Source organism: Tursiops truncatus, chromosome 14 (assembly GCF_011762595.2).
Source record: "Tursiops truncatus isolate mTurTru1 chromosome 14, mTurTru1.mat.Y, whole genome shotgun sequence".
Lineage (NCBI taxonomy): Eukaryota > Metazoa > Chordata > Mammalia > Artiodactyla > Delphinidae > Tursiops > Tursiops truncatus.
Window position 1 is genome coordinate 4,428,158 of NC_047047.1, and position 26,679 is coordinate 4,454,836.

At 42.0% G+C, this 26,679-nt stretch overlaps 1 protein-coding gene across 4 annotated transcripts; it reads right to left on the reverse strand.

The window, feature by feature from the left end:
* Positions 1 to 1,793: 1,793 nt before the first annotated feature.
* Positions 1,794 to 26,679, reverse strand: IL1RL1 (interleukin 1 receptor like 1). 4 transcript variants are annotated; one of them, XM_004329082.4, is made up of 11 exons: positions 26,546 to 26,679; positions 17,149 to 17,320; positions 16,379 to 16,589; positions 15,229 to 15,403; positions 14,970 to 15,132; positions 13,489 to 13,560; positions 11,816 to 11,957; positions 11,577 to 11,722; positions 8,106 to 8,252; positions 6,926 to 7,093; positions 1,794 to 4,054 (listed from the first exon to the last, which is right to left on the reverse strand). In XM_004329082.4, exons 2-11 carry the CDS (start codon positions 17,207 to 17,209, stop codon positions 3,657 to 3,659), a joined length of 1,683 nt encoding a protein of 560 aa, XP_004329130.3. In that variant the 5' UTR covers positions 17,210 to 17,320; positions 26,546 to 26,679; the 3' UTR covers positions 1,794 to 3,656. The 4 variants fall into 4 exon arrangements, with proteins under 4 accessions (XP_004329130.3, XP_033694285.1, XP_019786809.2 ...); XM_033838394.2 differs by having other exon boundaries at positions 6,776 to 7,093; XM_019931250.3 differs by having other exon boundaries at positions 14,970 to 15,403.

Here is a 26,679-nt window from a genome sequence, read left to right on the forward strand (position 1 = left end):
GTACCATACTGTCTTGATTACTGTAGCTTTGTAGTATAGTCTGAAGCCAGGGAGCCTGATTCCTCCAGCTCCGTTTTTCTTTCTCAAGATTGCTTTGGCTGTTCGGGGTCTTTTGTGTTTAGAAGGGACCATTCTTAATCTGATGAAGAGCACCTATAAGAAAGCTACAAGTAACTTCTTAATAAATAGTGAAACACTTGGCATTTTCCTAGGATGGGGAACAAGATGAGGATGTTTGTAACTGAAATCGTCTCGAAATAAAAATACAAGGCATAAATATTGGAAAGGAAGAAATAAAACTACTGGTTTTGACAGAGGGCATCATTTTATGTAGATCACCCTTTGAAATCTACAAATAAAGCCTGTTGGAATCAATAACTGAGTTTAGCAAGACCACGGAATACAAGGTAAATATACAAAAATCAGTTGTAATTCCATATACTAGTAATAGAAATATGAAAAAATGAACTTTGTTTAAAAAAAACGAACCACTTACAATAGCATAAAAAATCAAATACCAAAGGAGAAATTGTTTGAAAGATGTACAAGGTATCTACTATAAAATCTACAAGATATTACTGGGAGAGATGAAAGACCTCAGTGAATGGAGGGCTATACCTTGTTCATGAATTGGGAAACTCATTGTTAAGATATCTGTTCTCCACAAACTGGAGAGTTTATAGAGTCTATACAGTTTTAGACTCTGTAGGTTATAAAGTCTATCCAAATCACAGGAGGAATTTTCAAAGAAATTGAGAAACAGTTTCCAAAATTTATATGAAATTGCAAACGATCTACAATAGTCAGAGCAATCTTGAAAAACAAAGAACAAAGTTAGAGGAATTACACTGACTTGGTTTATAATAAGGCAATAGTAATCTTGGCAGTGTGATATTTGCACGAGCATATAAGTAGAAAATAAAAGAGGGAAGAAGAATAGACCCATATATATATAGTCTATAAATATTTGACCAAGGCACCATGTCAGTTCAATAGGGAATGAAAAGCCTTTCACAAATGTCGCTGAAATAACTGGTATCTCTATGGGAAAGAAGAAAAGAGCCTTGACCTTTACCTCATTCTATATACAAACATTAATTCACAATGGACCATAGACTTAAACATAAAAGCTGGAACCATCATCAGTTTATAAAAATACATAGGCGAATATCTCCATGACCTTGGAACAAGCAAAAAAAAATTTTAGGACACAGAAAGCACTGACCTTGTAAGAAAATTTGATAAATTGGATGTCATCAAAATTGTAAATGTCTCCCAATCAGTAATACCATTGAAAAATGAATAAGTAAACGCCTAGGAAATTCTCACCTTACATCTCTCTGAAAAGGAACTTGTATCCAGAATATAGAAATTATTTCCACACATCAACAATGAAGGGAAACAACACCAATTTAAAAATGTACAAAAGGTTTTACCTTCCCTAAATGATACATGAATGCTATGTTGTGTGGAAGTAATGCTGGCTGACTGTATTGATATGAATTCCAAGATCAGACAAAACCAATCCACGGAGATAGAAATCAGAACATCGTTTGCCTTTGAGGAAGGAGAGGGATTGACTGAGAAATGGCAGGAGGAATCTTTCTGGGATGAAGGAAATATTTGTCTTGTTTCGGGTGATAACTACACAGGTAGGTATGACTGTCACAACTCATCAAACTTAGGAGCTGCATTTTATCGTACTCAGGTTTGACTGAACTAAAAATAATTCCATGTGATTTTTATAATTCACGGGAATTTTCACCATGATCATATGGTAGACACTCAACAAGTTTGACTGAATTCATTTTATTCACAGGATCTTGTGTGGAAGGTGAAGAATCTATTACTCTCACTGTACAGATGAAGCACAGACTTAGAAAACAAACTTATTTGTTTGCAGGGGATAAATTGGGAGTTTGGGATTGACATATACATAGCACTATATTTAAAATAGACAACCAACAGGGACCTACAGTATAGCACAGGGAACTCTGCTAAATATTCTGTAATAACCTAAATGGGAAAAGAATTTGAAAAAGAATAGATACATGTATATATATATAACTAAATCGCTTTGCTGTACACCTGAAACTAACACAACGTTGTTAATCAACTGTTCTCCAATATAAAATAAAAATTTTAAAAAGATTTAAAAATAAAAAAATAAAATAGGTCAACAATTGTTTAAAAAGAAAGAAGAAGAAGAAACTAAGAGAGGTTAGTGGCACTGCTGGTATGAGAAGCCAGGTCTTCTGGCAGTTCCCCAAACTCTCTGTGAGCGTAGGGCTTGGAACCCTGGGCTATCGGAGCTGAGAAAGCCCTCACAGCTCTTCTTCTCCATCCTCCCACTTTTCAGTTGCAGAAACTGAGGCCCAGGAGCAGCTCAGTGGAGGATAGGACCTCCATCCACTTGCAAAATCTGAGCTCTGACAGGACTCCCAGTCTGAGGGTCCCTCAGCCTTAGCTCGGGTGGGCTCTGATGGTGTGCGAACTCCAAGGAACTGATGGGAGTGGCCCTGACTGTGCAAATTGACTTCAGTTTTACTAAAACACTTCTGCCAAAATGCCCTACTTATTTCATGGAAATGTTGCAACAAATTTAATTTGTTTCTCAAATTAAAAAAAATTAAATTTAAAAAAGTTTCTCAAATTTAAAAAAAGTTGTTTTAATTGGAAGATATAAAGTATAATGATATGGCCACTGCAGAAATACTTATAACGATGACTATTTAAATTGGACACAACTTAAATATCCAACAATAAGTAATGAGGCATGCCACCTGTAGCACAACCAGGAGCTGGAACACTATGAATATTTTAAAACGTTAAAATTTGAATGACTTGTCAAATGCTTTTATTATGATTTTAAGTAGATAAAAATGTAGAAACTACATGCTGTATAATCTCAGCTATATAAATGGTATATTTAAGTATAAATTAAAATTTCTTAAAATGCAAATTTACCAAAATGTTTAAAAGTCATAATCTTAGGATGATGGATTTATGAACAATTTCTGTTATTTTTTCTTTCATACTTTCTGTTCTTTTATAACTTGTACAGGAAGAAAAGATATTTCTAAAGAGAATAAAAATATATGAAAGAAATTTTAGAATTAAAAAAACTTAAATATAATGATAATTGGGTAAGGTACTCCAACCAAATGGACAGTATTGATATGATACAACTTAAGCGTCTGATCAAATAAAATCGAACACATTCTGGCATTGGGAACAAGATCCAGTACCAGCGTTCTGCTTGAGGGGATCTGAGTGTCCAAGATCACATTAAAATTTAACTCTAAAACTTTCAGTTTGATGTTCAAAATGTAGAATATCAACAAAGAATAAGGAGAGAGAGAAAGAGAGAGAGAGGGGAAGAGTAGTGAGAAGATGCTGGGCCACGATGGAGAAGGACCAACCACGGGAGACGAGGGAGGGGATGTGAGGTGGAGACAGCGAGCCTGAGGATGAAAATCTCGGGGTATTTTGCATCCAGCCAGAACCAGGGAAATGGAAGTAAAGTCAGTGCATGAAACCTGAAGTCTGAATACCCTCGATACTCCCATTTCTGGAGCCTCCTCCCCCAGTGTCTGGTACAGCGGCGTGACCCAGCTGGGAGCGATCTGGATCCCCCAAACGCAGTGCATTAGCCGTCAAAGCAAGCACTGCTGCCCCTGGGCGCTCGAGGATGCCGAGCGGGGAGTCTTTCTTGGAAGTTGGCTTGGCACCGGCATGTGGTACCTTATGTGCTTCCAGAACTTGGAATTCAGAGACTGTTTGTTGGCCACGAGGTCCTCCCTCCACTTGATGGTCCCCTGCACTTTGACGAGATGCTTGAGGGAGTCCTGAAGCTCCCCAAACTGCAGTCCGCTGGGCGGGCACAGAGCCTCCATTTCAATCAGGATGGCCTTGGAGTCGTTCCGGATGAGGGTGTTGTGCAAGGCGATCTCCCACTCGTAGGCACACTCCTTGCTGTGCGTGACCTCAGGGGTCAGGATGAAGATGTGCCGCCTGCTCTTCTGAATGCTGGTTTCCACTGTGGTAGCTACATCTAGTGATAAAAGACACAGTGGGAGGGGTGAGGACACACACAGCCCTTTCACGATGAGAATATCCACCCCAAGCCTTCTTCTCTCCCAGACAGAGCAGTCCAGAGTCCTTCAATTCAGTGGGAACGTAGAGATATGTAGCAGGAGGCTTCGAATTCAGGTTCACTAGCTATCGATACATCTTATCTTCTTAGAATATTAGCTTACGTGTTGTAAAGGGACTTAGAATTTTCACTCTCTTCTTACAGAACGTTCCATGCAAATGCAGCAGAACACACGTTCTTCTCAACACACATGGTACATTCTCAAGGTTAGATTATGTGTTGGGACACCAGACAAGTCTCAATAAGTTTAAGATTGAAATCCTATCAAGCATCTTTTCCAATCACAATAGTATGAAATTAGAAATCAGCTACCGGAAGAAAGTGGGAAAAATCACAAGTATATGGTGAAGAGCATATGCTGTGAACACCCACCGGGTCAATGAGCAGATCAGTGGTTACCAGAGGGGGAGGCGCAGGGAGGGCAAAATGAGTAAAGGGGGCCAAGCGTATGGTGATGGATGGAAACTAAATTTTTGGTGGTGAGCACGCTGTAGGTTGTACAGAAGTAGAAATACGTTGTACATATGAAACTCACATTCAACGAATGTTACCACAAGAAAAATAAATCTTAAATAAATAAAATAAAAAGGGACGGTGGGGGAAAAAAAAATAGAGTGCAAACTCAGGAACCCTTGCTTCTCTGAACTGACTAAAGTCTCTAGGGAGTCCTGGATCCACTTCATCCCCTAATAGTCTCTGTTTTAGAAGCTGATTTGATCCAGACTAGGGAAATCTTAAGGAAGATCAGATCCCCTTATCAAATCAGTGTTTATGGATCGTCAACTCCATGGTGATTTCACTTAACTTCTGGGTGGACTTAGAACATGTAAAACACCCAGCTCTCACGGCAAGGAGGGGACGGCATGATTAAGGAAGCACAACCATGAACAAAACAACTCAAGACATTCTTAGGCAGTGGAGGCTGAAGACTGCCGGTCCACATGGTCTGAAACAGGAAATGAATGTCGAATAGTGCCCGACAGAGACCTTGTGTCAGTCAGGATCCTAACAAAAAGCTCGGCACCCTCAAAAGTACTGACTAAAGAGAATCTAATGGAAGGACAGTTTATAAAAGATGTGGGCAGAGCCAAAGGAAATCAACAAGAGATGGTGCAGAGCCCCACAGCAGGTGATGTCAGGGAGCCGCAACTGCCCTCCAGGTGTGACGGAAGGGGAGCGGTGATGGAGCCCAAAGCAGGTACGTGTCTGAGGATGGCCAGCTGACAGGAGCCAGTGCTTCAGCAGAGAGGGGCACAGCTACCCAGGGGACCCCACCCAGAGGGAACAGGGATGCACCCTGCCCTCCGAGCACCTGCCAGTGCCTCCCATTGGCCAAGCCCAGCGTGGAGCAGAGAGCAAGGGGGTGACGACTTCTGTAAGTATCAGCTACCAGACCACTGGATGGAGGAGGGGGCAGAATGAATTTGAAGGAGCAAATGGAGAGTAATTGTCATGGGAAGAGATACACTGCATGGGCCTGTCATGCACTTTTTCTACGGGAAGAGTGAAGTTTGGTGTTGTTTTGTTGGATTTTGTTTTACTTTGGTTGAGGTGAGGTCAGAGGACATACTTGAGAGAGGTGGAGGTGGGAAACTTTTCCAAATGAAAAACAGCACGATAAAGGCCACACAAGCTTGAGCACCAGTGAGCTGGCACTCACGTTTGGCTGGGGAGAGGTGTAACTAGAAATGAGGTCGGCGGACCTAAGAAAGAAGAGATGGAGAGCATGTCGCACCTGGTGTGACATCACAAACAACTGGAGTCCCTGCAGCCTCAGAAGCAGATGCCTAACAGGCAATGAGCATCTGAATAACATGACATTGCTCTCGACTTGCAGGGGTAGCCAGTGGGGAGAGCTGAAGCAAGAAGAGAGCCTCGGGAGAGATGTGGGTTACGTTTTCCTGAATTGCACTCTATACATGTCTCCCAAGCTGGTCCTAGGCCATTAACATTATCCAAATATTGCAGGATAAACCAGATTCACCTGTCGTGTATACATTTAATTCCATAGACACTTGAAGCCCTCTTTGCGGTAGGAATGCCAGTTTAAACTCACAGTCTATTAAACATTGACTTTAGAGGACTTACACTCATGATGTCCCTGCCTTATTCATATTCCACACGCTTCCTGGTCCCTGAGGAATGTGAGAAGGGCTAGAAGGAGGGTTCCTAGATACTTGACATAAATATGGAGGGAAAGGAGAACGACTACTGAAATGCCAGAATTGTGACCCTACTGTCAAAATCACATGAAATCAACTAGGAATATTAAGGAACAGAAGACACAATTCTATCTGTTCTTGTGAGGATATAAATTTGCAAATGTGTCACCAATATAAGGAAAATCATAAAGCCTTTCTGAGTCCTTTCAAATATTTTAGCCAGTGCCTCTGGATAGTAGAACAAAATTCCTTGGATTTCAAGTCCTCCTTCAGATCTTCTAGAGGGACTTCAGAGATGTCAGTTATCCTAGTGGTGGACATGGGGAATGAAGTAGGGGCTGGACCCTGCTAAATCCACAAGCAAGGATGCCTTATCCTGTCTTTGCATCACTGACACGACTGTGACGACCTCAGGATCAGGGTGGTGATGGGGGCAGGAGAAGCAAAGAGTAAGTACCTCCTTCTCCTGGAGAAATATTGAAGAGCTCTAGTCTCATGACCTGGAATAATAATTGCAGCTCCTGATGATGGCAGGGATAAGACCACCTATTCCTTATCCTTCTGATGAATGTGAATTTCTGTCCCTGATGGTTGTTGACAGTTTTACCTTCTCCAGGGAGCATATCTCTCCCATAAATGTATAAGTCGTAGCCACATTTATTTTCAAGAACGTCAGGCAGAATCTGGTGAACAAAGTACTCCACAGAGCTGGCCCCCTCTGGACTGTTTTTGCAGTTCCGTGGATAGATCACGTAAGCATCGTAGATCTTCCCATCTGAAGATGAGAACAAAGAACACAATGTTATTACTTGGTCCTCAAAAATTCTCATTGGACTCTTAGGAGACATTCTTCAGGGAGTTTTATGGCTGTTGGTGAATGTATCTCATCGCCCCAAACAATCTAGAATCCAGAGACCATGACAACAATCTACTGCCACAAAATGTCGTCAGGAAACCAGTCTTAGTCCCAAAGTTCTCCTTTTTACGGTCTCAGACTGAATGATAAAAAACAGGCAAGAGCCTGACTAGTTTAGTTCAAACCATATTGTCAAGTTTGATTAATAATCTGTTAATAAGTATTTATACTCATGGCTAAGGGGCTTTCTGCTATGCTGAGCAGATCTCAAGTTTAGCTTTCGTTTTCCCCATGGGGACGTGAAAATGCTAAAGGGTAATTAACGGTGGCAAAAGAGTAGAAGTTTTTAAGGGATCTGAATTTCCCACAAATCAAATAATTAGCTCTAGTTGAGTGACCCATATGGAAAATCTAAATTTTATCTGCCTCCAAATGAAAGAACGGTGTTCATATTTAAATAAGCAGGCAGCACTGTCTTCTTTCATGGGTATACATCTGTAGGTAGGTAGGACTCTTTATGGAAGAGCGTTTCTGGTAAAATACATTGCATTCTGATGGACCTTTCTAACCTGTTCACATCTGGAAAACAGGAACAATTTTGTTAATGTTTTGACTTCCATAAAGTTTTCCCATTTTCCAAAATGCCCTTTCTGGGCTTGGAGCAGATTCTGATACAGGGCTTTTAGTAAGAACAGCAATTCTACGGGGGAGAAAATTGGAGCTGTTGGGGTGAACCTCAGAACCACGAGGAGTGACAAGGCAGGATGGAGAGTGTCCTCTGAGTGGACTCAAAAAGGTTTATTGATAATATGCTAGCAAGCAAAAGGGAATCTGTGTTAAGTAGCATAACTATTAAGAGATTATTCGATAAACAACCAACAGCCCTTATAGAACCTTTTCTTTTGAAGAAAACTTGAAACTTGCCACTTACCGTTCCTAGTTTTGTGAGGTCTAGCTATGTCTCTCCAGAGCAGAATAATCTCAATCCAGAATGCTTTTAGAATTACCACCGAGACATTGATTAGCAAGAATAATATGCTAAATCCTGCAAGCACGTAGTAGGTGCTTTGTTGATCCACTATTCAAAAGATAGGGGGAGGAGAAAAATGATCATTATTATTCCTAAAACAGGAGAAAATAAACAAATACGTGGATGCTGGCTTCCACTGGGATGAGAGATTTATACAAGGGATGCCTACATGGCTTTTTCATGGCTGTTTTAAGAATCAGTAAATTAATGTTTAGTGAGCCCCTACTCTGTGCAAGGCACCAGGCTAGGCATTGTAGGGGATTTGCAAAGCATAAGAGAAAGACAGACACATGTAAACTTAGCTAAGATTGGAAGTGAAAGCATTAGTTTTAGCTAGCAGAGGTTTTAGGAAGGTGTGCTCACTCCATGCTGGATTGCGCAGTGAAGGCTTCTTGCAGAATAAGGTCTCTGGAGGATGAGTAAGATTTAGATAGCTGCAAAAAAAAAAAAAAAAAATGTATTCCTGGCAAGAGAGGATGCTGTGAGCCCAAGGGCAGAGACGGGGTGTGTCTTCTGAGGAAGGGGGATGATGCAGTTTGGGGAATTACTGGAACATATGATTGGAATGGTGGGTCTAGGGCTAGGTTCTGATCAGATTTGAGGCTCCAGCTACAGCATTTTGTCTCTATTCTGGTCATGAGAGCCACTGAAGAGTGCTGAGTGGTTCGCTAAGAGTGAAAGTGGTTTACAAGCGAGATTAATCTGATGGTAGTGGAAGTTTTGTTTCTATAACTCACAGGTCCTCGGAGTCGAATGGGATGAGAAGTTTCTGCATTAGGGGCCAGATTCATGCAATAATGAGAAAGGAATGGACAGACCTGGCGTTGGCGGCGTTAAGGACAAAGAATCAACAGGTCTTGGGGACTTACTGCATCTGGGCTTGGTGGCATAGGAAAGCAGGGAAGAAACAAGAGCTCTCTAAGTCTCTAATGTGTATTTGATGAAGTCAAATGACTGGGTTTTAGGTCCTGAGTATGCCCTATATTTCCCTTCTGATGAACATTATTAGCCATCACTGAACTTTTATCCTTACTCATTGCTTCATAACGTATATATGCAAGATGGTCCCCGTATTTATTGAATCAGATATATACAAACTGAATGTAAGAATGGTGCTCGTCAATAGTATTTTTGGCTGTTTTAAGTTTACTTCCCTCCTTAGAATCGTTAACTATCCCATCTTACAAATAGTCCCACTTAAAGATAAATGTGAAAAGACTCTCAAATGAGATTTGGCTAGATAGCTCCCTTTTCATTTTCATCTGATCTCAAAACACAGGCTCCCAGTTTTGCCATAAAAATCCCTGGTCTGTATTTGCAAATCCCTTCATTAGTTCACCAGCTCCCTGCGTATCCACACTATGAAATCAAGAATGACCAAGGTGGGGACTTTCCTGGCAGTCCAGAGGTTAGGACTCCGAGCTTCCACTGCAGGGGGGTGTGGGTTCGATTTCTGGTCGGGGAACTAAGATCCCACGTGCTGCATGGCATGGTCAAAAAAATTTTTTTAATTAAAAAAAGAATGACCAAGGTGAACCGATCCAAAACTGAAAATTGTGAGTGAGCCTAGTGTCTGCACTGTCATCAGTTTAAATGATAAATACTCCCTAAGTGAATTATTTCAACAGGATTCCTTTCCAGGTCACTCTTTCTAAAACCCTATCTGGATGCATGCCGGGAATCCCTATTTCTTGTGAAGTAGTTATGCATGTGACTAGCTAACTAGAAGAAAGAAGTTAATCCAAGACCTTAAGGCAAGTTGAAGTTCAGTATCTTCCTAAATGTTAGTTATTTTATAAATGTATAAGTGATCCTTGTACGTGTTGACTAAACACTGAATACTTTCTGTAAGAGCTTATAAACAGGAAACACTGCTTGCCTTTGAATCCTGGCTCTGTAACTGCAGCCTGGCCAATTATTCAACCTCTCTTTGCCTCAGTTTCCTCATCTATAAAACTAGATGATGGTAATAGTCTCTTCATCGTGGATTTTTGATAAAATAAATGAAAAATTATATGGGAAATCATGACAGGTCCTGGTACCTAGGGAACAATGAATAAATGTGTACTATTATTATTAATAGCAGTAGTATCAAATGTTTAATGATATTTAATAATATGGGGACACAGGTTTTTTAGTTTTTGTTTTTAAAATTCAGGACAATGTGTAATTTCTTTTATTGTATGATTAGAAATAAGGGAATTCATTGTGACCTTTGAGAGCAGTTGTAACAGTTTTTGTTTAATCGACATAGTTGTTGAGACAGAGTATAATTGTGTTGCTTTGAAGAAACACAGGTGAAAGGTAGCATATACAGATGAATTAGAAGGAACAAAATCACCAAGTACATGTAACGTGAAAACAATTCCAATACACAGGCACCCGGAGAACGTTCATATAATGACAATGTGAGAAAAGCATGGGGATAAGGACAGCATGGCAGTGCTAGGGGTGGAGGTGGCTTCCTCTTTCTTGCGGGATCTTCCGTGCCCACCAGAACCACAAATGTCACCCTAAAATGACATCTCAACAGGGTCCACATGTCCTGGGGTGACACAGTTATAACTGGCAGAATCCTGATGACCCATGGAACATGACAGCGTTTAAAATCATCTACAGTAGTCATGATTCCGTTTGTTTTATAACAGCTTGCAAATCGGTGGTTAAAGTTGAATTCGAAAGACCCTATCTGACTGGTGGTCTGTTTTCTCATCTCTCCCAACCATGTTGTGCCTTTGTGGGTTTATCCAAATTAATCTGGACCATATCCCACTTAGGGGTATAAACTGGGAGTTTACCTCTCCCTATGACTATGTGACAAACACATTACATAATTTCTACATAGTGGTACATGGAGTGACAAGTTAAAGTATCAAAATTTTCTCCCCACCCTTCATTACACCGGATTAAATGCTACATCTAACCAGTGGGGTGTCTTTATCTGGACATGCAAACAAGTGAGGAAATTGACAGGTGGTCAGGAAGGAAATGTTTGTCAAACTACTTTTCTGCCATCATTGTGTGCGCAGTGATACACGGAGGGAGTGGAAGCAAGATGCCTTTGCACCCGAGAGGAGGGGCACGTCCTCACGGACTCGTTTAACACTGTCTGGACGTGCCGAGGATGGGAAGCACAGTGAATGTGGCGTGGCTTCGTTTTTGTCTTGAATTCTCTACACACAATATGTCCCCCTGTTGCCTACACCCAAGACAGATCTTTTCTCCCCCTGCCTCCAATCTATGAGATGGACCACTCTGACTTGATGGACTCCCCGGAGCCACACTCCAATACACTGTTCCCTAAGAATATGATTCAGCTTCCGGTTGTTAACAGCAAACTCAGGTGACCCAAGTCTCAGAGACATGCCTTACTTGGATTTTTCCTCCTTAGTCTTACGGTGTGCGTGATCAGGCCACGGAAATTCATGGCCAGACAGTCGTACTTCAGTGAGAAATCCTCTTCCTTTACATCCGCTATTCTTAACACGGCGTTTAGGCAAGTCAGCTTGCTGCGAGAACTAGTAAGACAACCTGTTACTTTCAGTGCTTATTTTGCAATTGCAAACTTTGTGGGAAGGGAAGGGGATGCTTTAACTGAGACTGCAAAATACCTTTGAGTTTGCTCTTGCAACACTTGCATTCTTGCTTCACCGAAGTTCTCAACGTTGCTTCCGTTAACCTGCCACAGGATGTCAGCCATGGTCTGAGAGCCTTTCCCAAAGCAAGCAGAGCACCTTAGGTTTGCTGGTTTTCCTAGATGAGAAGGAAAGCGAGTCACCAATAAAAGTCCGTTCTGCAGAGAGGACTTAATTTAATTGCATGTGAGAGAAAGTCATTGAACGTCTAGTGTGTGTCATGAATTGATTCCCATTTCCTTTCCTCATCTTCAGCACCTTCCTCCTTCTCTGCCCTCGCTTTGCCACCTTCTCCGTCTCCCATCGTTTTCATCACACTCACAGTTCAGGTTGAAGCTCAGGCCCCTCTCCCCTCTCCCCTGCAGTGGAAACTATAGAGGCTTCACCAATGCCACGTTACAATCTAAGATTTCCCCTTACTACGCATTGCCATTTCTTTTCCTTTTGTTTTTTTAATTAGAGTAGAGTTGCTTTACACTGTTGTGTTAGCTTCTGCTGTACAGCAAAGTGAATCAATCAGCCACCTGTATATATGTATATCCCCTCTTCCTTGGATGTCTTCCACTCCTTTCTTCTCCTATGGAATCCCCTTCATCTCTCTGTAAGCTACCTTTGTCGGTAAAACCGTTTCACCTGAATCAGCCACAATCCCACTGCTTAATCGTCCAACAAGAGCCTCTCCACTCCCACTCCTGTTAATTTGAGATTTCCTCCTTTCAGAACTAAAAGCTTAAGGGCTGATTCCTGCCTTGGGTTGGGTACTCAGCCATCCTTTACTGAGTTCTTCGTCCCTGTGTCAAGAATTAAGCATCTGAAGAGGGATGAGGAACTTAGAGTCTCCAGGGAGGTGACCACGGTATAAGCAAACGATCAGAACACACGGTATTCTAGTGTTTTAACAGAAAGGTAGACAAGTGGCATGGGAATACAGAGGGAGACGTCAGGGCAGGGAGCAGGGCTGGTGCTCGTGGCCCTGGATCAGAGCCGGATGCTGGCTCTGATCGTGCTCCCTGGCAGGTAAGGAGGCGGGCAGGGGGATTTCACGGAGGAGGGGGTACTCGAGCTTCGTGTCGACGGATGGGAAGGAGGACATTGGCGAAAGCAGGGAGGAACGTGGAAAACCCTGCAAAGCAGTAGAGCAGCTCTGAGGCAGTCAGCGTCGTTTTGCTTTACGTGCTAAGAACTCTGATTTTGACCCCATTCTCTCAGGGAACCAGGACAAGCAGAGACGGACAGAGGCATACAATCTGGGTTCTCCTCCATCACCATTTATTCACGCCGCATCCTTGGGTATGTCATTGAGCCTCTCTAAGCCTAGGCATCCACAAGCATAAAGTGGGGACGATATCTACCTCCTTGGACAGTTGGGTAGAAGTGAGAGGGAAATGAGGTAGCACACATGAAAGCACCAAAATAAGTAAATAAAATAGAGCCCAGTGCAGTACAAATGTAAGTGCCGTACGTTGCTGTGACCACATATTCCTACTATTAGCAAGGGCCCAAGGTGGGTGTTTCCAAATACGCGTCTCATTTAATCCTCACGATCCGCTGTGGTAACAGCCTGACCCCTGCTTGGGGAATTCAGAACAGGGGTCATATGGAAAGATGTTCCAGACGAAACATTGACAGTATTCTTAAAGTTTTCTTACCAATTTCCACTTCCTTTGTTTCATTCTGTGGAGGGGCTATAATTACTGGAAGCAAAGAAAAGCTTTGCTTATCTGAAATCAAAGAGAATATAAATATGTAAATCTATATAAATATTTAAACATTTAAATATAAATATGTAATTAATTAAATATAAATATGTAAAAATATAAATATGAGGCAAGCATTGGGTGGTCATCAATAGAAAGCTTGTATTTCCATATTTCTGTCCTTTTTCACATGATGTTTCTCAGATTTTTCTCGTTGTGATCCATGGCAACAAATACACATGCACACACACGCGCACACACGCGAAACAAATACGTTCCAGCAATACGTCCTCTTACTACCTATGATGTTTTTTGATATTTTCTCTTCTCTTTTTAGCATCAAAACAAATGCCATCCAGAGCATTAAATTAATTGCATGACGCAGCAATGGTCAGAAAACGACGATTCTACAGGAAAAAGCATAACGAACGCTACAGGGACGAGTTCAAACGACTCCTGAAGTGATAGACACGTAAGTCCACACTTCCGCTCACAGCGTTCCACCCGTGTGGCCCACCCTATCAGGAAGTTCAAATGCCTGTGGCACTGACGCGTAGACACGGTGAATGCACGGCTGCGTTCCCGCACCCCTTGATTCTCATTTATTTCGGGATGGTGTGATTAAGGACCCCTGCGGGTTTTGATGTTGAACACTGAGAGGTACTAACACAAATGTGGTCCAGCGATGCTTATGTTACAGCGGTGGGGCCCTGGAAAACTACAAACCAAAACTCCTCTCCACGACTGCTCTGCCCTGAGGAATCTGCCAGACATACAGGTCCTGCTTCATCTCCACCCATAGGTCAAGCTCTGCTAAGGAGACCCCAACTCTTTGTAGATTTAACAGGCTTGACTGTGAAGTCTCACCCCTCATGGACTTTTATAGAATTTAAAGTAATTTTGAAAAAAAAAGGTAGAATTAAATGACCTCCTTAAGGTCCTGGATGATGATGAAAGCATTGCAAATCGAGATTGCAAATCAGCCAACAATATCTATGTATCTCTTTATAAAGCTTCTCACTCAACTTCTAACCGGCTAGTCATGACAGAGGTGAAATCGATTTTCCTCTATTTACAGAACCTCTGACAACAAACTGCGAGACAAAGCGTTAATCTTGCTCTCCAAATAGTGGTACTGCCATTCAAAAAAACGTTAGGTTAGCATTCAGATCACATTATCTTTGAAAAATGAAGCCACAGAGGACAGAACAGATGTGGCTTTGGATCAGCAGCGTAATTTCCCTCCAAAATGTCTTACATCTTGATAGTGCATTTAGAAAATCTCTTTGCGTCACATTAGAAGATACACATAAGATGAGTCAGGAGGAAGTTTGGGGAGGGGCATGGAGTACCGGCAAATCAACAAGGAGGACACAATTTCTGTCACGTTAGCTTTTTCCAAGTATTGCATTTTGTTGAATTCAGTAGCTTACCAATAACTGTGAATGACCTGGTTGCAGTCACAGTATAATTGACTCCATTTTCGTTGTGCATAAATTTACATGTATAATCACCAGTGTCCTTGCTGTCTGCTCGGTCAATCAGCAAAAATGACTTGTGTGCTCGGTACCTGGGTCCTTGAAGAACTTCACAATTCTGAAATGAAAAGTTCCAGTCAACTTTCAGTAATTCTTTACTTCCACCTGTTCTGATGGTGTGATTTTCATCTATTTCCTGCACGTTTCCTTTTACCTTAAACCACTCCACAGGCGCTGTCCAATTGTAGAGGTCAATTGTAGGACAATATATTTTGGAATTTCTTTCTGATCCAGATGTTGTTGAATATATCAGAAAGTCTGGAATATCACAACCTGGTTGTTTTTTATAAATGGTGACATTCACATATCCAGTCTTATTGGAGGTAGGACTATGAAAATAAATCAAACAATTTTTTAAAAAGTCACTTAGCGTTATGAAATAACTTAACCCAGCTCTAACTTTTACTTAATACTGCTTTTCTTCCTAAAACAATTGACAGATAGTGGTTCTTCTTCTAAAATAATCATTAAAATCTAGAGTTTTAAATGCTTTTTGTTACATTTTAGGTAAAACGCAACCCCTACAGTAGCCTTTAAAATGATTCCCTCACCATTTCTGTATACGCTGTACGTGCTGTAACACTGAGACCTGATATAATAAAGATAATTAGTATTTATTAAGAGTTCACTGTGTATTTCATTTTATTCTCATAGCCACGCTTTGAAGTGGGTTCTACTATCACGTGTATTTTACAGATGAGGAAACAAGGATGGAGAAGTAACTTACCAGCAATGCGCAGCTAACTAGTGACACACCGTGACTTTGAAACTAACGCTGTCTGACCTCAGAACCTAGGCACCTAACCGTACCCATCTTGCCTTTTGACTTAGTTCATCTGACACCTTGCACGTACCAAACAGGCACAAAATCACAAGAGCTGGCAATTTACATGTAGAGTGAGGGACTTGTGGGCCCCCAGTCTCAGGTAAACTTCTTGGGTTTGCCCCTCACGTGGGAGGCACGGATGACCCCCCTTTTACACCCTTCATAAGCCTCCTGACACCCCACATCTAGGCTGCTGGTTTGTTCTGATTTGGAGCCCAACGTGAGCAACTGCTCTCAGTTTTCCTGGTCACTAGAAAAGCTAGGTCTTTTTCTAATTGGGCTACAACTTAAACCCTGTCATTATACATCCAGAGAGTTCACCATCACCTAAAGCCCAACCTCATGGTGTTCCTCAGGTGCTCTTTTATTCCAATCACTTTATAAATTCAACTGCTGCAGAGAGGTCTAGAAAGAGAAGGGAAGTGAGGCAGCTCAGACTATCAACTCTGAAAGACAAAGGAACAGGACTGGATAATACCTTCTGATAATGCAAGTATAAAATCCGGAATCATTGACTTTGGCTGGGAGAAACTTAAGACGTTCCCCTGAGGCAACTACACGACTTCTTCTCTGGGTGGTAATATGTTTGTTGGTTTTTGAGTAATACCAGACCACAGGGTACCGAGATTTTTCTTGTCTGGGACATCTCACAATTAAAGCCTCATTTTCCAGGCCCCAAGATGATTTCCCTGCAAATAAAAAATATGTATAAATATCATCCTGAAGTGAGCATATAAAAAGGATTACAATTTCTGTATTCTAAATATCCCCTTCTAGGATTAAATTTAGAAACTGGTCACACTTTGAGAAAGAATAAGTAAATGATCTAAGATCTTTTAGGAAATATTCTAATGGATACACAGATTAGTGACTTAATTTGGAGCTAGATCCTTCACATTGCTCCAAAGGAAAGCATCCATGTCATCTACCAAAGTGTGTTGTCAGTCAACAAACGCTGTCAATACCTTCTACGTGCAGGCACCGTATTAAATTTTGACGTATTTGAATATGTAAAATTAAAATTATGCTATATTTGTTATGGGCATATATATATATATATATATATATATATATATATATATATATCCTGATAGATTGGTGATGAAGAATGACTGCAGAGCATAAATGAATTTTCTAGGTTACCATTCAGCTAGGGCAATTGGAAGCAGGCAATTTAAAACTAGGCAAATGTTCTTGGAATTACTTAATTAAAAAAATTTTAAATGTCAGTTCAAAAGCAATACTTACTAAATGTAGCTGATGTGGAAGGTATGAGAATTGCTGGAATTACCAAGACCCAAAGTCTCATTCTCAGTTTCTCAATCTAGAGCAAGTGTTGGTAACCGATCCTCAAGACGATTCAAGGCAGATCTGTGACACACGATGGGGAGGCTCCCCTCTAGGTGGTTGATGGTATTCCCTAAGATTTATAGTTGGAAAGAGTTGTCAGTATCTCTGACAAAAAGACACCAAAAAATAAGTCAGACAAAATCACAAGCAAAATATTTACAGCCATGATTTTTACTTGCTCAATACCGCCCAGGAAAATTATTCATGAACAGATCTTTAATATGTATAAATATGTATAGGAGCAGACTTCAGACACGTATCATTGCATTTATTCCTACTGGACTTTTGGACCACGCAGGGCTTACGACAGCCATGCTGTATCACCGTCTCGTGAGAATGTACCGAAGCTAAATTAAGAGGAAAAAGATGGGTTTCTATTTTTGAAAAAAAAGAAAATTATAAAATTCAACAGACCTTAGAAAATACAATATTATAAATGCAGATATGAAACCCAGACATCCACACAGGATGGCAGCTGTGTGTACACACACATGACTCCCGCCTGCCCTCAAGCACACAGGCAAACAAACGGTCATCCCAAAGCAACTAAGGAATAGAGGAAAGTTTAGATGGGTAAAACAGTCATCAAATAGTTGCCCTGGACACTATACCAAACCCTCAGAAATGTGTCCCTGCCCCTGCCTATCCCCGAGATTCGCCAAAAGCTTTCTAAGAAGAGTTGAAGGTCTGTGAAAAATAATGACATACTTTTTCTTTCAGCAAAAGGATAACTTAACCATATCATTTTTTTCTTAAAAAGTTAGGAGAGAGATGGAACCAATACAGAAACTGACAAATATAGAATGAATACAACAACCTTAATATATTTTCAGAAAGCACATTTCCTCTAAACATGAATTGTTGATACTTTCCTTATTACATGTCTGGAAAAGTTTTCACTACAGATTTTAGATAAGTAATTGATGCTTACCCAAACTGAAGGGCAGGAGGAATGAATTTCAAGTGAATGACTGAGCTGTGAATAGTTTCCAGATCTTGTAGCTCCTTCCCTGCAGACTACTCACTTGCATGCTCTCTTTTATTTTAAAGGGGAGATACTCAAAGACATCCTTCAACTCACCACTCCACCCACCCTGAAATTTGATTTCTAGCCAAAATTCATGACTTGTTCAAAAGTGCTGGTGCACCATGTACCAAGAATTCTGACCTTGGTACATAAATATTTAGATGTAGGGACAACATTGAATAATCCTTTAGAAAAAGTAATCAAATCATTTCCCTGTTTTAGCATCAGTGACTCAAGCTAATGCTTGTTGTTGATCGCACTGATATTATTACACTGAGTTCCAAATGATCTGGAAACCTTGGGGCCCTCGAGACCGCTCTTCCAGATACTCCTCTGACACTTCATTTAGCAGACACTAGTGAGGAAGGCGCGGCCAGTTACGGCAGCTTTGGTGCAGAGAGTTTCAAAAGCAACATGGGGGCAAGCAATGAGAAGTAAACAGGACTGTACGGGATTCTGCAAATGTTCTGTTTAGGGTCCAGAATTGACACAGTCTCATCCAGAAACAGACTCCAGATACTCAGATTTAAGTCCCTACAGGGCTCTTGGATGGGAAAAAGAAGTTTTTCTAAGGAGTTCAGAGAAATAGAGGGAAGTTTTGAGTACGAAGGCTGCCTTAAGGGGAATGACAAGGAAAATCATAACCCTCAACTCCTGGGCTCCATGTAAAACAAATGCTAACCGCAAGATTTGCTTTTAGCTAGGAATAGCGGGTATGAGTCAATCATGGGTAAATTCGACTTACTTTTAAAACTCACCACATCCCAGAAGGATTCAGGGACTAATCCCAGACCCGTACAATAATATAACAATGAAAGCTAAGCCTTCTCTGGAACTCACTCTATGCCAGATACAGTTCTAAATGACTTACATGTATTAACTCCTTCATTCCCATAACCACCCAATGAAGCAGGCGCTACCATTATTATGGCCGTTTTACAGACAAGGACACTGAGACACGGAGAGGGTAAGCAAACCGTCCAAGTCATGTTACGCTAAGAAGAGGAACCAGAATTTGAACCCAAGCAGGTTGGCTCCAAAGGCTAGATTCCTGACCACTAAATCATCCTGCCACCAGGTGAAGAAGGTCAAGAGAGGAGGTACAGCCAAAGAATAATTCTAGTAGGTTTTTGGAACCAGTTGACCGTACCATCCCCCTCTCCCCACTCCCCTGTGGTTGGCAATGTTCTTGAACAGGCATCCCTACCTGCAGGGACACCAGTCGTGTGCTCTCAGAGGAAGAGATGCAAAGTCTGGTCACTGCTGGGAGATTCACCACCATGTTTGGCGTCACTTCAAGGAATTAGATCTGTTCATTGTTATTCTTGACTTACTTGTCAAGAACATGAGTTTTGGCACTGAGACCACAGAGTCAGGAGCAGGCAAGACTGGAACAGTGCCCAGGACACTGTAAGCTCTAGATAACATTTTTTTTTTTTTTTTTTCGGTACGCGGCCCCCTCACTGCTGTGGCCTCTCCCGTTGCGGAGCACAGGCTCTGGACGTGCAGGCTCAGCGGCCATGGCTCACGGGCCCAGCCGCTCCGCGGCATGTGGGATCCTCCCGGACCGGGGCACGAACCCGCGTCCCCTGCATCGGCAGGCGGACCCCCAACCACTGTGCCACCAGGGAAGCCCAAGATAACATTTTTTAATTAACTTTTTTGGAGTACAGTTGCTTTACAATGTTCTGTTAATTTCTACTATACAGCAAAGTGAACCAGCTACACGTATACATATATCCCCTCTGTTTTGGATTTCCTTTCCATTTAGGTCACCACAGAGCACTGAGTAGAGTTCCCTGTGCTATACAGCAAGTTCTCATTAGTTATCTATTTAATACATAGTATTAATAGTGTATATATGTCAATCCCCATCTCCCAATTCATCGCACCATGCCCTTTCCCCTTTGGTATCCATATGTTTGTTCTCTATGTCTGTGTCTCTATTTCTGCTTTGCAAATAAGGTCATCTGTACCATTTTTCTAGATTCCACATATATGCGTTAATATACGATATTTGTTTTTCTCTTTCTAAATAAAATGATACCCACTTGAACATTCTTACACTTGAATACGAACTTATATTTTGTACCCTAAAACATCTTAAAATTTTGAAATTAAATTTAGACATTTATTCATCTAGATGAGGCCACAGTTACCTTGATTTCTTAGTTTTAAATAAGGTTTCAGTTAGAGTTTTAATATCATAATCATGACATCTTGCAGAAGCATTTAATGAAGTCTAGCTATTATGATAAATAAAAGCTACTGTTTTAATTCAGTCCGTTATTCAGCAATGAAGTCCTTTCATTCAAAGTAAAATACTGCATGGTACTTAGCATTAGCATCTTTCAAAGTTTACAGATTAAAATAAAAAACCAAGGACGAGACTGGTGAAATCATTTGACCAAGCTCACCCAGTTGTGGCTGGGTTTGAAACCAGACTTGCTGAACCTCAGCGACAAGGCTTTTTTTTTTTTCTAATATCAACTAAAAACAGAGAGAGAGATTAGAGTGGTAAAGCTTTCCTTCTTATGATTGTGACTGGGAGATTAAACAAAATAAGCAGCTCTAATTTCCTTTAAGCCTCTTTTCTGTAAAGAACCAGACAATTCTGGCTTCTAACCACTATGACACCATCCAGCGTAAAAGTGTAATAGTTTATAATAACTCAGCAAGACAAGGGCTTCTAATAAATAACTAAATCCAAGCTCTTGGGCAGGCATGAATTCTGCCAGGTTAAGCAGAAGTCTTCCAGTGCCTGCTGGTTTCATTGGCAGATATCGTCTTTTTAAGACTCCTCAGAATTACTCTTCATTTTCAAAATTAATCTAACCTAATTTGGCCATACGTTTTTTTCTGGTTTGGGGGTTACAGTTTTGAAATCTTGCATGTCCCCACATATAATCTAATTCTCTGACATTTCCACTAACAAACAAAAAACAAAACCTTTATTTGCCAGAGGAACATCTAGCTGCTTGCATTTGCAACGTGGCACCCAAGTATTTCATAACTTAGAAGATATCCTGTGAGGCTTATTCATTTGTTTTGGCCGGTGTCACAGCTAAATGGAGATACGATGTCAACACACTGCAGAGCTTGGCCATCTGTAGCCTGGTCTTACTGTAAACATGTGAAAACGAGGAAATACTTGTCCTATTAAACTTTTGTGAATTTAAGTGAGTCAGGTTCTCACTCAATAATTCTGACGATAAGCAAATGGATTTTTTTCCCCCTCATTTCATTAGAGAGCATTTTAGACCCCACTTTCCTTCTGTCTTTCCTGATGAAAAGGTGCATAAAGCCGGTGACAGATGGGGGCAGATCCTGTGTAGTGTTAGGTGGTCTGCCTGCATCTCCAGAAAAGGCTCTGGGCCCAGTCTACCCACTGTGTCTCCTTTGGTTACACTTTCATCTCTTTGCTGCTTCTTTGCCACACGCCAAACTCTTGGGGCACTCAGCATTTATCTCCCTCCCTCCATGCTTCTTTTGTCCTCAGCCAATTCTCCCCTTCAAAAACTAGAAGCAACTTGTATATATTCAAGGACAAACTGGAATTAACAGAGACTTTATATCTTCAGAACTAAACTGGAGATATAACCCTCCAACCTTCCTCCGCTCCCTCGCCCCTAAGAAAAACTTCTCCCACAATCTTCCTTGTCTCAGTGGTGACGACTCCATCTTCCCCCTTGAGAGTTGCTCAAGCCAAAACTCTCCATATATGAGTGGCTCTCCTCTTCCTCATGTATCAGGACATCCTAATAGTTTCATCTTCAAAGTACATCCTACCTACAATGACATCCCCCATCTCCCCGGCCCCACCTCCACGGTCACGTCCCCATGCGAGCCACCATTATCTCTCACCTGGATTTTAAAAATAGTTTCTAACAGTTCTCTCTGCTTCCACAAGTGCCCCTCTTCAGACTATTCCTGACACAGAGGCTCCAGAGATCCTGTTAAAACCTAAGTCAAATCATATGCGCCTCCACTTCCCCCAGAGGAAACGCCAACACCCTTACAGCAGCTATGGTGCCCACATTATATGAGGCCACCTGGGTCCTCCTTTCCAGTCCTGGCTCCTGGGTCCTCCTTGAATGTACAGCCAGTACTCTGCACTCACTCTTCCTTCTGTCTGGTCGCCTCCTTCCAATTACCTACAAGGCTAACTTTCTCACCTCCTCAAGTCGTTGCTCCTATAGCACCTTCTCAATAAGACTTAGCCTGACTATTCAATTTTCTTTTCTTTTTTTTGCTGCTGAATAATTTTTTTTTATTGATGTTAAATTCACATAACAAAAATTAATCATTTTAAAGTGACAATTCGGTGACATTCGGTACATTGACAATGTTGTGCAACCAACACCTCTATCTAGTTCTAAAACGATACCATCACTCCCAATACCACGCGGAACAAAGGAAGACAGAAATACCTGCCCATGTGGAATTTTCAGCCTAGAGGAGAAGGAAGACGATATTTATATAAATAAGTAAAAAGTATTTATGAAAGGTTTTACATGGTGATACATTCAGGGAGAAAAAGAAAGCAGAGGAGGGAAGTAAGGAGGATTGGAGAGGTGTGCAGTTTTAGGTAGGGTGACCTGGAAGGCCAACTAGGAAGGTGGCATTTGGTAAACAGTCGAAGTACAGCCCAGGCAGAAGCACGCCTGCTGCGTCTGAGGAGCAGCAGGGAGCCCTGTGACTGGCAGGGAAGTAAGAGCAGCTCGGAGAGGTCCAGTGACCAAATCGTGCACGGCCTCATGAGTCAGCTTAAGCACTCTGGTCCTTGCTCAGAGAGGTGGGAACCACAGGAGGGAACAAGCCAGGGAATGGCAGGACCTGACGTGGGTTTTAGCAAGAAGGCTCTGGGTGCTGAGAATAGCCTTCGGGAGGGCAAGGGATGAGGAAGAAAGCAAGTTAGGAGGCTTTGTGATGGCCCAGATGAGAGACATGGTGGCTTGGACCAGGCTGTGGAAGTGTAGGTTGTGAGACAAGGTTGGATTTGGGCTGTATTTTGAGGTTTGCTGACAGAATTTCTTGATGAACAAGGTATAGGGTAGGAGAGAAAGACAGTGGCCAAAGACGACTTCAAGACTTTTGCCCAAGCAACTGGGCATAGGGGGTTGCTATTTACTGAGATGGGGGACTGGATGTGGAACAGGTTTGGGAATGAGAGTCAAGCTGTTTTGGACATACTCAGCCTGGCATATCTCTTAGACATACAACTGGAGATGTCAAGACACCAGCGGGCTGTTTGCTTCTGAAGTTCAGGAGACACATTTGGGCTAGAGATATATCATCCAGATATATATAAATTTGGAACATGTCAGTGTATAGATAAAATTAAACCCACCAGACTAGATGAGATCTTCAAGAGCGGAAGTATATAGATAGATCATGAGGTTACAAAAGAGCAACTGCTTATTTTCACTGGAAAGCTTCCCTGGGGAGAGATATTCATCTTTCCCAAACAGATAAATTTGCATCTCTGCGTGTAAATCACTGCGGAAGTGCTGAGAATTTAGCGTAAGTTAGAATAAGTTTCTATTAGAATCCTTTCTTTCTTTGTTTCTGTTTCTCATTTTGTTTTGTTTGTTTGCTTGATTTGCAAATAACCTTATAGAATCCGAACCCACTTTGGAAACACTGCATTGCTTCTTTTTCTAAATTTCAATTCTGTTAATAACTAGCTAGGATTGCAATGGCATCCTGCCCTTGTCAATGCCACCAATTACCTCCACGTAATTGCTAAAACCACTGTGCGTGCTTAGTCTTCATCTTGCCTTGAGCTCTGAGCAGCCTCTGTCCCAGTGGAACAGTTTCTCCCCGTCCTTCTTCAGGACACCGCTGGCTGCTCTTGACATCTCCTCTTTTCCCCACCACTGCATGGCTCAGTCCTTGAGTCTCTTTTCTTCTCTGTCTACACTCATTCCTCATGTGATGTCATCCACTTTCCTGGTTGTAGACTTCATCTGTATGCGGATTCTACTCTCAACGTGAAACCTGCCGTCCAGACTAACACCCTGAACTTCAGACTCAGATATGCACCTGCTGACTTGACCCTCCACTTATCTGTATCCTATTAACCCTCCACTTATCTGTATCCTATTAATTTGGAGATGTCTCCAAATTAACCTGTCAAGACTTATTCCTGTTCTTCACACCAAAATCTGCCCTTCCAACAGCCCTTATCATCTTGGTTGATGGCAACTCCATCTTTACAACTGCTCAGATCAAAATCCATGGTGGTTTCCTGATGCCTCTGTCTCCAACACATCTCACCCAAACCATCAGCAAGTCCCACTGCATCTACTTTCCAAGTATATTCAGAGCTCAACCACGTGACACTGCTCATGACACTCACTGGTGGTCCAGGCTACCACCATCTCTTGCCTGGATTATTGCAGTAGCCTCTGAATTAGTCTCTTTGGTCCTTCCCTTGCCCCCTTAGAATCTATTTTCAAAGCAGAAACCAGCATGATCCTTTTAACCACTCCTCTCCTCCAACCTCTCCTTTTATTAAGTGAAAACCAAAGTCTCTGTAATGGATTAAAAGGTCCTCCATGGTCTGCCACCCTTCACACTTCTCTGATTCAGGTCTTCCATGTGTCCCACCCTCATTCCACACTTTTCTCCTTCCTCTTCCCCCAACACCCCAAGCTTGCCCCACCTCAGAGCTGGTATTGGTATCCCTTGGATACCCCCTGGATATCAATGTTACCCAAATCTCTGGAGATCCTCTCCTCTGCGCTTTTCTATCCCTGCATTCACAGAAAACTGGGAAGTGTGGAGGGGCGAGCAGAGAACTATGGACCCTCATAATCATAGGACAAACATTTTGAAGGACACATATGAAGAGTTCTCCTGATGGAAAAGCAGGAATCTGAAAACCAAAGACGTCCCAGATCTGTTTGAGCTATTAGTCCACATCTTCAGACACAGAGGGAGAAACGTCCTCATCTATACAACCTGTTCAAGAGCAGAGACAACCCAATGTCCTGCTGGGGATTCTGTAATTCAAATCAGCAGACACGGCGTGCTGCCAGCAGGGCACAGAGATGAAGGTTCCCAGAGCAGGAAAGGTAAAAAATAATGACGATGGCTGACATTATTAAGCGTTTGCTGACAGCTAGGTGCGGTGCTGTTACTTTACATCCATTTAATCTTTAGAACCCACCCTCTTAGCTTGGTATTAGTACTAAGATGCTGGTTTTATAGGTAAAGAATACAAGAATTAAAGAGGTCAGATGAGTGGCCTAGAGTCATCGGTAAGTCATCGGCAGGGATTAAGTGCAGTTCTGTGTAAGTCAGAGCTTTCTCTCACATACTGTACATAGAATAGCAGAAAGGGGATAAGAAGGTCCATATTGAGATTTGGGGGCAATGACACATGAGTATTTTTGGCCTCAAGAATGGCTGCAAAAAAAGAAAAAAGAAGGGGTCTTCCCTGGCGGTCCAGTGGTTAAGAAGCCATGCTTCCACTGCAGGGGTCGCAGGTTCGACCCCTGGTCAGGAAACTAAGATCCCTCATGCCACATGGGGTGGCCAAAAAAAAGAAAAAAAGAGAGAGAACTGTTGCAGCCAGAGGGAGCACACCTCCCACTTCTCTGTCCCTGACGCTCAGGGGTACGGCTTTGGGGGTCAGCTCTGCGACATCTGACTCTACACGCTTTGTTGGGAGACTTCAGAGAGGAAAGAAATGGAGCTGTCAACTGGAGGTGCCAATGCCAAGCGTGAACTTAAATCAGGTATATTCCTCCCTACCCACCACTCCCCCAGAAAGATGGGCCCTCGGCAGCCCTGCTCCCCATACCTGGCACTCTCCTTTCTCATCCTGCATCTCCCTCTCCCTGAGGGGCTGACTTCCCTTCCCCATACCACATACCCTTTGCCCCGCAGCTCCTTGCTCGCTAAGCACTTTTCCCTTCTCCACGGTCTGAGCAGACTCCACTTCTGGACTTTAGTGGGTTCCAGCAAGGATAATTCTGGCATATGAGTACTTTGTATGTACTGTATACTGCAAGGCCCCCTCCCAAGCCCATCCTCCCCCATTTATTTTCCATTACACGAGGCAAAGTTCCACATCATACAAACAAGACTTCACAGGACTTCATGAGTCTGTAACTTGGGTTTCCCATGGGGTAACACTATCTTTTTCACAAACAGAAAATTGAGAGCAATGATTAAGTTTAACCCACAGTTTTGTTTTAAAATTCCATTCCCTTTGAGATAAATGCATTTTTGAAAAACACCCCAAGGAAAGACACTTACCATCAGTCCGATGCGCTCTTTCTTCCTCAACTTCCTACCAACAGAGTTTGTTAACTCTAAAAACGAATTTCTCTAATAGCTCTGTGCTAAATACGACAGCCACCTCTCTCTTAACACCTCCCATTTTCCTTATC

Bases quoted from the DNA above. Each gene is read 5' to 3' on its own strand.
- IL1RL1 (XM_033838393.2), bottom strand. From the start codon at position 17,209: ATGAGACTTTGGGTCTTGGTAATTCCAGCAATTCTCATACCTTCCACA. The intron at 16,590-17,148 runs GTAAGTATTGCT...TTTTATTTGCAG, and splicing joins TTCCACATCAGCTACATTTA to GGAAATCATCTTGGGGCCTG. The intron at 11,958-13,488 runs GTAAGAAAACTT...CTTCTCATCTAG, and splicing joins AACAAAGGAAGTGGAAATTG to GAAAACCAGCAAACCTAAGG.